Source organism: Papaver somniferum, chromosome 8 (genome assembly GCF_003573695.1).
Source record: "Papaver somniferum cultivar HN1 chromosome 8, ASM357369v1, whole genome shotgun sequence".
NCBI classification, from domain to species: domain Eukaryota; kingdom Viridiplantae; phylum Streptophyta; class Magnoliopsida; order Ranunculales; family Papaveraceae; genus Papaver; species Papaver somniferum.
In genome coordinates this window covers 6,004,100-6,014,734 of record NC_039365.1, presented here as the reverse complement: position 1 = coordinate 6,014,734, position 10,635 = coordinate 6,004,100, and the positions used below count along the sequence as shown (strand labels likewise).

Sequence of the window (10,635 nt, the reverse complement as noted above, 5' to 3'; positions counted from 1 at the left end):
TAGATTCATCAAGGGCGAGTTCTTCTGAAGCCAACAAGGGGAAGAGACGTAAGTGGTTAAAGTGGGTGGATTTTGGGTAAAATTTGTGAATGGGAAATGAGCAGAAGTTGGGGATCTTATTTTGATATGGGATATAGTTGAAGACATGAAATTCACTCGATTAAGAGGAGGATGCGAAGTCGTTTCAGCTGTGAAGAAAAAGAAAGATAGAGTGAATCTGTTAGTATTTTGGACCAGACAAAGGGAAGAATTTGAGCTATTGATGCCGCGGATTCTGTTGGGTGTTTGGGTTAATCAGCAGGTCGATTTTGTGTGGTGGTTGTAGCCCAAGTTTGCAGGCTGAATTGGGTTCAAAATGATGTATTTGATGGAGTTTCAAGATCGAAACTTAGTTGAATTAATGATGTTGATGATAATGAAAACTGTGTTTGATTGAATGATTACGGGTTGTGAATGAATGTGAAATTGCAGGTTAAAGCGGCTCATACAAGTTTTATGGTTGTTTGCCATGGTGCTGGTGGATTGTTTTACATGGTTTGAGCTGTATTTGTTGATGGCAGAATTTGATGAGATTGAAAGAACTGGAGCTAGAAAACATAAAATATGATAATGGTGCTGCTGTGGATAAGATGGTGGTTGAGATCCACAGAAGATGTTGAGAGAAGGGTTCGAACCATGGAGTTGATGCTGTTGTTGTTCTGGTGAGTGCAGGTGGCCTGAGATGATATTGCAGGCGGCTGCTTAGATGTATGCTTAGGTCACAGGAGGTGGATATACTGTAGAGAAGTATGACATGAGGTAGAGGAGAAATGGGTTGTTGCCGGAAATTTGTTGTGGTGCTAGGTGTTTCATGAAGTTGTAATGTCTAGAAGAGACTGGCAAGGGAAGTAGATGAATACTAGGTTGTGCGGATGTTGTTGTTGCTTCTTGAAGTGTTAGCTGAACTAAATGGGTTTGCGATGCAGTGAGAGTCACAAGATGGCTTTGAATAAAAAAAGTTACAGCAAGAGAAGTTAATGGATGAATTGTGTGTTGAGAGGGTGCAATTGCATGTAGTATCCAGTGGTGATGTGTAAATGAGCAGCTGTTGGTGGTAGTCAGGTTATGCTTTGCAGTACATGGAGTATAAGATGGCTTTGAATACAAGAAGTTACAGCAAGAGAAGTTAATGTTGCAGATGGATGTTGAGATGAGTTTCGGCAGTTGGTGAGAAAAGAAGAAGTTAAAACCATCAACAATGGTAAGAGCTAGGAGTTGCAGGTGAATGAATGAGGTGGACTGGTTTGTACTGTAGAGCGTGGTGTTGCAAGAATAAGTAGAGTTGATTTGGAGCAGCAGAAGAAGGAGCCATTATGGCTGGGACTATACTCGATTCAGCGTTTCATATCGGTGATTCTAGAAAATCCAACTCTACTTAGGAAGAAGGGTTTTCTGGACATTTTGACCCTGCCACCTAAGCGTTAACAACTGCTAACTGTCGTTAACCGTTTTTTGAATAAAACGACCAAGGTAAGAGTACTTTAACAAATTTCAAAAAAATAGGGACACTTTTTTAGTGTAAAGTGAAAAGTATGGGTACTTTATCAAAAGCTCATGAAAATCTGAGATCCACTATTGGACTAGTAGCGGGTGATACCAATTAGGCGCTCACCCATCTTTGAACACCCTGAAAAATTAGAGAAGTCTTAGTCGGGTCCATTACAAATTTCCTTGCTCAATTAATCAAGAAACACATGTACGATAAACATTTCATCATCTTCGGCAAACAACCATCCTAATCAACGGTTCGTATTGGTTATCATTACGATAAATATTCTCTCATTATAACAGGCCGCGGGAAAATTAGAGAGGAGAATCTAGGGTTTAGTTTGTTTGTGTTCTTCAGCTGTTAGAGGAGATTAGCTATTTTTCTGTTCGATTTGGACTCGTCTCAAGGGTTCTTTTTCTTCTTTGAATTCTGTTAATCTCTTACCGAGGTTGAATAGTGACTTAACAGTGAAAAGGAAGGAAATATAAGTAAGTTTTCGAAACTCTATTCGTGTTTTTTAGTTCAAATTCATTGTTTTCTTTTTTTAGTTCAGACTCTATTGGTCTCATTATGTGGGTAAGGTTGAATCTTTCTGGAAATTTGTTATTGGGTTTGGATTATTTTGAGTTTGGGATTGCTTGGTAACTTGATGTCCAGTAAGTGTTTGTGTAAATAATTGACTGAGTTTTGTTTGGAATTTTATATAGGCTTATGACATCTTTCTTTCCATGTTTGTTGTAGCTTGTATCTTAGAAAGAAATTGTGAAAAATACTGTGATGTCGGTGTAACTGCTTATCCTGTTTGTATGTGTGCATCAGTCCATGTTTATTGTTTTTGTTTTATAAGATGTTTAAGTGCTTTGGAGAGAGTAACAAGCTACTGAAATTTCAGCTAACCAGAAATGTGTATATTGTCCATGTATAATAAGGTTAATTCACTTTAAATTTGTAAGTTCTGGTTTGGAATTAGGTAACTTAGGTTGTGTGCACTTTGCACTAAGTGATCACTCAGAGCAGGAGTGGAGCCAACCCTTGGCAATTGCACCCCCTTGGTTTTTAAAATCCATACTAGGTCTTCCGTTTTTCAAGCCAAGAAAATAAAAAAGATATAAGGTCTGCTGTACCCCCTAAAATACCAATGTTTGCACCCCCTTAAAATCCAATGTTTGCACCTTTCTTGTTCAAACGTTGGACTTTAAGTGGATGCAAACGTTGGGATTTTAGATCACGAGTATGTTTTTTCTTTTCTCAATTACATCACGAGTATGTTGCTAGTGTAATTGATCATTATAGATTACATCACCAGGACCAGGTAGCTCCTCAATTTATTGTGGAGTTTAAATTTAGGGTTCATGTTAAATTTTTGGTGGTTTTAGATTAATTCGTCTTGAGATGAAAATTAAGTGTTTGGGAATTTATTGTTTCTTCCTAACTGATGTTAATCAGATGTGTTTGTTTCAATTTGATTTTGGAGATTTTGATCTAAACTGAATTAAGGCTCATGTTAAATTTTTGGTGGTTTTAGATTAATTTGTTTTATATGCAAAATCAAGAGATTGAGTATTTATTATTTCTTCTTAACTGGTGTTTAGTCAAATTTATTCTTTTGAATCTAAAATTAGGATTGTATTCTTAATTTATGTTTGATAATTTAATTATCTTCATCTTTGTTCATGTATGAATAGGCTTGTGATCAAGAGAAAGATAACTACTGGTCCACAACAAGTACCTTCAGTTTCTAGCACCCAACGACCATTTTGTTTGTATCAGAGTTGCAGAATATAGTCGAGTGTAGAGCCTAATTTTCTACAGCTGCTCCTTCTACAGATGCTCCACCATTAGTTATCAACTTCGCTGGCGACTTGATTAAGGTAAAGTTTAGTGTCGATGTGAATAGTAAAATAGCTGAGCTAAAATTAGATGAATAACTTTGATGTTGCTTACAAGTTTGAATGTAATCTGTAGTAGAAAGTTATCGATCGACATTAGTTATCTTCACATAAAGTCTTTGACATTTGTGGCTGAGGTTGTGTATTGTGATTTAGTTGCTATTAACCATTATTATGTGACTGTAACATAATCTTTGTCGTGCAATGAAAAAATTTTTTTTGCTTGTTTTTTTGTTTTGCCGTGTGTTTTTCTTCACCTCCTTTCTTAAAATCCTGGCTCCACCCCTGACTCAGAGTAAGAGTTTCTACTTTGATCTGTATTGTTCGCCATGATTGTAGATTAATTTTTATTTGTATGGCTTGAAATTTCATGAGCCCAGTAACATGAAGTGAAGGGTTATCCATTTCCTGTTGGTCTTCCATTGCAATAAGTTGAGAACTATAACGGAGTAATTGCAGACTTATTGAAACTGATTTATCTGACTAATTCACTTGTTGTTCTGTTTGTCACTTAGGAAAATCAACAAACTCCCAAAATAAGTACTGCATCTCATCAGTAATCGAAAGAATCAGCCATGAAATCATACGATGTGGGTGGAACCTCTCTTTCTCTCGCCCTTTACAAAGACGTTACCAATTCCAAGTATTTTCTCTAGTCTCTACTTCTCTGTGTATATTTATGTGATGTAACCAATTGATATTTGTTAAATAACTACTCTTACTTGCGGAGTGATAAAGCATGGAACTTTATTGTTGTAGTAATTAGGTCTTCCTTGTTCGTAGCAAAGCGATTTCGGAATTGTCTTTCATTCCAAGGCATAACTTGTATCCATGCGCTTCATATTCGCCTGGACAAAATTTTACCCTTTTATCTTCCTCTATAACTCTAGAATTAAGGTTTGATTTTGGGTATTTTGTTTGTTCCGTTCTGTTTTGTGTATGTCCTCAATACTTGGTTCCCTATGTCAATTGAATCGCTATCTAATTTTGCAATTTTGATTTATCTTTGGAGAACAAAAGGACTTTGCTAAAAACCAGTGAGAGGATAGAGTCATCCATTGCGGCCTCCCTATAGGGTCAAAACCCCAGTGCCTACCCCTATCTCTTCCTTGAGTGACATAGTTTACAGTAGAGTTTTCTGAAGAATACATATGACCATTAGATCTGCCTACTGCTATATAGTGATACAAAATATAGGAAAACAAGATTGGTTCATTTACAAAAGTTCGTCCTTTTCTGGTTAAAGCATCAGCAGCAGCTTTTCAATTTGGTAAACGGAAGCGATTCCCAAAAAAGATTGACATTTTGCTGAATTTGAGTCACTTGCTTCAAAATAGTTAATAAATTTCCATTTGACATTGTGTTGAGTCCTCTCACAGTCACCCTGGACGTAGAAGTTATTCAGATTTGCTCCCCTGAAGCTACTCTGAACAGCTTGTACTAAAGCTAGTGCTTCAGCTTCTCCTGGTTTTCCTTCACATTATTGGTCCTGCTGCACCTCAGTGGCAAGTACGTGTGTCGGCTCTCAATAAAAAATGATACCCACTTTTAGTCAGTATCTAAGAATCATCAAGGATATGAGGAAGTAGCCAAGTTCTCTGCCCTTTTTTTCCTTGCAGAACAGATACACTAGACTTATATATTAAGCCGTCCTGTAACCAATTTGTCCCAGAAGATCAGATGTCTCTCAATAGACAAGGAAGTTATGAGTGAGTTAGTTGCATTTTCCTAAAAGATCCTATTGCGTCTCTCTTTCCAAATGTTCTAATAGCTGCAATAGTTAGAGATTTTCCTTCTTTGTCTGAATTCATCCAGAAGTTGTATGGTCTAAGAAAACATTTCCAGAATAAGGTAGGACCTGTAGAGTAGGATAAGGAAGTAAAGCCCATACTAATATTTCACAGTTTCAAATTATTTTTTTTTCCGAAAAAGAACTTTGTTTGCGATGGTTGTGTTGGAAGATTGGGTGTTTAATAGCCTATACTTTTTCTGTTGTGTATTGAGGCAAATCGTCATGTTGACCAAGATGTACTTTAATGATAGTGTGTTGCAGCTTGATAACAACTTAGTGTTCATAATTCTAATTGGAAACTCCTGGTAAATAGGAAGTATATGTCGCAAGAGCTAGGAGATGTTGGATTTGTAACAAAAAAAATGTCAGAAAGGATAATTTTATCTGAACTTTTTAAGTTCCAGAAGTGTTGCAACAGAGTAGGGTTCATGTTTTAGGCTTGCGGAACTCCCGGTATCCTTTCTTGTACATTACGAATTGCTGGTAAAGTCTCTTTATAGTGTCGTATGAAGTTTAACACGCTTAATACATATGTACAATAAAGGTTACTCAACGTTTTTATGTGAATCAGTTATTCTTGCCATCTGAATTTTTCATGTATGCTAATCCTACGAGTCCTTCCTTGCGAAATAAAGGACTTGCATAAGTTTCGCTAATCAGGCCTTACTTCTCCTTTTATTTCTTATTTTATTTTTTGGTAAGGGTGTGCCAGGCCCTTGCAGTAGTGCAAGGCAAGGGCCGCGTTTGAGAACCCCAGGAAACCACTTTTTGCATCTTTGAGCTGGATGCCTTTGGCTTTCTATATCATATAATCTTGTAAAGAAAAAGGTGCAGAAGGGACTAATAAACTTGAATTCTGGCAGGGAACTCCTAAATTTGATGCACGCTGGAACACTAGATCCCGAAGTAGCATTTCTTAATGCATCACTTGTAAGATCTGCTGCCCAGTTTTGTTAATATTATTATTTTTGTCAATGCATTTCTTATAAATATTATTTTCTTAATGCATTTCTTCAGTGTTCACTATTACCATGGTCCTTTCTTATAAATATTATTTTTGTCCATGCTTGTCTGGTATGTAATTATCATTAAATGAGCAGATACCGGATATTTTTCCCCTCCTAGCAGCTGCGCAGAAGACTCTTATTGCCAAATCAAGAGACTCACTGACCACACGTACTGTTCATTCTGAGCTCGTCTTCAACTACTCAGGATCTAAGCATGTACCCGCTTTCCCTAATAGACTTATTCTTTTTATCTCTCGCATTCTATTAGAGTTTTGACATCGGAATCCTTTTATAATTCTAGATCACGGAATCACTGAAAAGATGTGGTATCTCCGAATCCACTACCTATGTTCTTGCTGCCCAGTTTGCTTCTCCTGATGAGGTAAAAGGACCACTCTATTCTGTCATAAATGTTGCACCACTTCGTCAAACTTCTACTCTTGGCATTTATAGTAATATCACTAGTGATCATCTTGACACTGATACTGCTATACTTAGATGAAAGCTGTTGACAAGCTTATAGATGGGAAAGAGATTGACTTGGAAGAGTTGGCAACAGGAGCAAACAACGCCCAAATCCAGAAGGTGTGTAACTTTGTAGCTTCACTAATACGTAGATCCACGTTTTTTTGAATCTACTAATACTCCGATCTTCTCAGCACTTCAAAATATCTGGTCTGGAACTTGGAATATCAACACTTGCAGATGCCATCACATGTCGAATCGCTGCATGAGATGCCTTGTGAGGAGGACACCCTTAAGAGGGGTTCTCTAGTTTAAAAACGATCCTTGCTATCTTTTCTAGGTGTCTTTCTGTCCCCAATTATCAATTGTTTGTAAACTAACAAACAGGGGTGAAGATGAAAGACTTTGTTATTTGAAAACTTGTAAACTTATCAGCTCTGCTAAAACTAAACTCTAAAGATTTGTTGGTTCTTAATAGTGAAGTTCCGAGGTTAGTTGATTCGATTACCAGAGAAACATCATCTTTCACATGAAATTTTCTGTACAAGAGCAATGTACAAAGAACCCCTTTAGGCTAGATGTGAAGTTTCTATTCATTTGAAGTAATTCTTTTGCATGCAACACAAGACAGACTCATAACCATCACTTTTCGATTACTTTCATGCTGAAATCCCATAGTTTCTTGGATATGTCTATATCTTGAGCTTTAGAGTTTGATTCTGAAACATTCTTTTTTCCTAAAATACTCTCCATTTCATACCTTTGACATTCGGATGTAGTGCAACATAACAACTCGTTGACGCTCTTGTAAAATCAGAACAAACCCTTGAAACAAAAGAAACAAATTTGCAACTAGAAAAAAACTACTTTTCACATCAAACAAATCTATGCATCGTGAAATCTGCTGCACATCTTTCATGAATATTATTCCAAGAGATGCAGCAAATACTTGCATTCAACCACATTACGACTTCCAATTGTGCATATGACCATAAGAAAAAAGAAGACGTATACACGACTTTAAACTAAAAAAATATATTTCAATCAATACTAATTCAACTAAAATCAATAACAATTAATGTACCATAATATTTTTCGTCATCATCAAACTAACAAATCAATGAAATTTCCAAATTCAAAAAAAAAAAGAAAAAAAAAAGAAAAGAATATTTACATCAATCAAGAATTAATCAATCTTCAAGCGCTTTGAAACAGCTAACGCTGAGAAAGTGGTGGTGGCCATGGTTGTTTTGATGCTGGTGGAGGTTGTGGTGGCGGCGTGAGCATGTAGTTGACATGATCTCCTGTTCAATCAAACCTTGCACGTTAAGGAACTGGCCGACATCACAAGGTAAAGTTATGATCCCTTTGTGACGAAACCCATATACTTCTTCAGCTTCTTTCAGTAGAATCTTGAACTTTGGGTGATTCAAGTACGTAGCTGGGATTACAAATCTTTCTTCTTTTTGACCAACTAATATTGCTACACATCCTCTTGGAACATGATGGTGATCCTTACCTCCACACATCTTATATTTCAGATGACAAAAAACTGTGAAAACCTTTGTTTGCTGGACAAAAGAGGGACGGATGATCTTGTATGTTTAGAGAGAAAGAAAGTGAGAAAAGGATTGTTGTTGTATGATGATTCTATAAGAAGAAGGTGAAAACCCAATATGGAACCAGAGAAGAAGAGTAATCTTTCTTAAGAAATTGGTTTTTGCAACTCATGGTATGATCTTGCTATCTTTTGTTTGTGTTGTGGAGAAAATATAAGAGATTGAGTGTTTATATATATATATATAGATAGATAAAAATTACCCTCCGGATCCGGAATATATATCCTAGTAGGATAAGGATTCTTAAATGAGAAGGGAAATTCGAATCAAATTTAGGAAGTAGGGCCGCGTATTTTACTAGGGTTCCGAAATCCCATTGCCAAGCAATTCACGTTGTCTTAGGAGTTTACATGATAAGTATATTCTGAAATAATTCTGAAAATAGATCCAGTTAACTTGCTTGACGAACTTTATGTCCTCCATTTGTACCGTGCATGTCCTAATCCTCATTTGTTTTTGCCTATAGAAAAGTTGTCATGAGTCATGACCTCTCTTATTGATCTAGTTTCCTGTAAGGAACCTAGTCTTCAGCTGAGGCCTCAGTAGGTTGAACATTAACCCATTGACTTTGAGTAAGTTTTCCATTTGGTACTGATAGTTTGTTTCTTGTTATGTTTTGGGGAAGGTGGGTTTCCCTCCCTATTATTTAAATTCCATTCCCATTTTATTCGAATGCTATGAATATACTCTTCTTTAGACTCATTCCTTTGTTTGGTTGCCAAGTGTTCCATTCTCCCTAGCAAAGTCAAACCCGAGAGATTTTGACTTGAAACAGTACGGTAAGACGATTTGAAACCGTTTCAGAAGCATGGTACGGTATGACCATTGATATTTGTAAAAAGCCATTTTCATCCCATTTTTTGAGGGGTGAAAGAGACTCGACAAGCATGATGTAAGCTTGGTTTGGATATACAGAGAGTCGACAGAATATCAAGAAAAATCATCGAAAAGTTAGTTAAATGCCTGCCGTACATGATAGTGACTCTTTGCATGCCTTTTCTAGCACTAACCTTTAATTTCTGGACAAGTAAAAACAAAAAGCAAGAATTATTGGCAGCAGTTTTGGAGGGAGGAGGTAAGCAAGGATTCTGATTTTCTACTCACCATAATCCCCATTTTCAGCTGTGTTGCATCATGAGCAAGTAAGTTTAGCTAGAAAAGGTGATGCATATGGCTCATGTGTAAATAAAACAGCACCAGGTTACGTTTGGACATCGCTCTGTATTATTGTTTATGGTAAGATCTTTCTACCTTTTTTTTTTAAATACAATCTCCATTTCGTTATAAAAAAACAAATTAATAGAAAAACATAAATGAACTGAATATCCTACTGGACAAACAAAACTCTTGGTATGTAAGAAACTCTAGAACTAGAATGCTCAGCCTGCCAATTACTTGATTCTTCTTAACCTTCAAATCCTTTGCTTCTTGTAGCTCTAGTAAGAAGCAAGAAAGTACTCCAAAGTAGACCCATTCATTTTGAATGCTTGAAAAAATCTCGCATATAGATCTTCCGTAACACCTTGAAAATTCTTGGATTTTGAGGCGACGGCTTTAGAAGGTAACGATGACTTTGAGGTGACGCCATTATAAGGCAATGCTTGATAAAATCTCGCAAATAGATCATCTGTACCACCTCGAGTATTCTTCTTCGATTTTAAGGTGACGGCTTTAGAAGGTAACAATGATTCAGAGGTCACCACTTTAGTTGACGATACTATTTTTTTCTCCTCGGTTTAGGTGACGATACTATGGTCGAGCCGATAGTGGAAGCATCTGATGATGAAGAATCATAGTCAGGTATGGTAGAAGAATCATATTGGTCACCTGTGGTCGAGCAGACAGAGGAAGCATCTGATGAAGAAGAATCATCATCTTGGATAAGACCACCAACCTTTTCTCTGTCGATATACAAGACATGCTCGTAGAATGGTATGGGTACGGTCACGAAAATGTTGTTCCACGAAAAACTCAAAATCCTTGGGTGGCTTATGCATTACTTTCAGCATCGTCTCACAATTCAATTTAAAAGTTTCTTCATTATAAGCCAATAATTCTTTTTTATAAATCCACCTTGGTAATATCCTTTTATTAGACTTATCATAATACGTCTTCGAATTCAGTATCGGTTTTTTTTTTTGATCGATAAATAAATTTATTAAGAAAAGAGAAAATGTTCACATAGCATGAACACAAGATACAAACTAACTCCGACCAAAAGGAAAGACAACGAATACACCTAAAAGCAAAAGAAAAACATGTAGTTGCAGAAAATCCTATAACCACATCCATACAAGTATCTAACAATACACTAAGAAATCATGGTGAAAATTAT

At 36.5% G+C, this 10,635-nt stretch overlaps 1 protein-coding gene across 2 annotated transcripts; it reads left to right on the top strand.

The window, feature by feature from the left end:
• The first annotated feature begins 1,817 nt into the window (after nucleotides 1–1,817).
• LOC113302459 (EKC/KEOPS complex subunit TPRKB-like) lies at nucleotides 1,818–7,191 on the top strand. 2 transcript variants are annotated; one of them, XM_026551369.1, is made up of 8 exons: nucleotides 1,819–2,016; nucleotides 3,214–3,399; nucleotides 3,933–4,060; nucleotides 6,073–6,139; nucleotides 6,310–6,432; nucleotides 6,518–6,598; nucleotides 6,715–6,801; nucleotides 6,876–7,191. In XM_026551369.1, exons 3-8 carry the CDS (start codon nucleotides 3,993–3,995, stop codon nucleotides 6,948–6,950), a joined length of 501 nt encoding a protein of 166 aa, XP_026407154.1. In that variant the 5' UTR covers nucleotides 1,819–2,016; nucleotides 3,214–3,399; nucleotides 3,933–3,992; the 3' UTR covers nucleotides 6,951–7,191. The 2 variants fall into 2 exon arrangements, with proteins under 2 accessions (XP_026407155.1, XP_026407154.1); XM_026551370.1 differs by lacking the exon at nucleotides 3,214–3,399 and having other exon boundaries at nucleotides 1,818–2,016.
• Nucleotides 7,192–10,635: the final 3,444 nt, after the last annotated feature.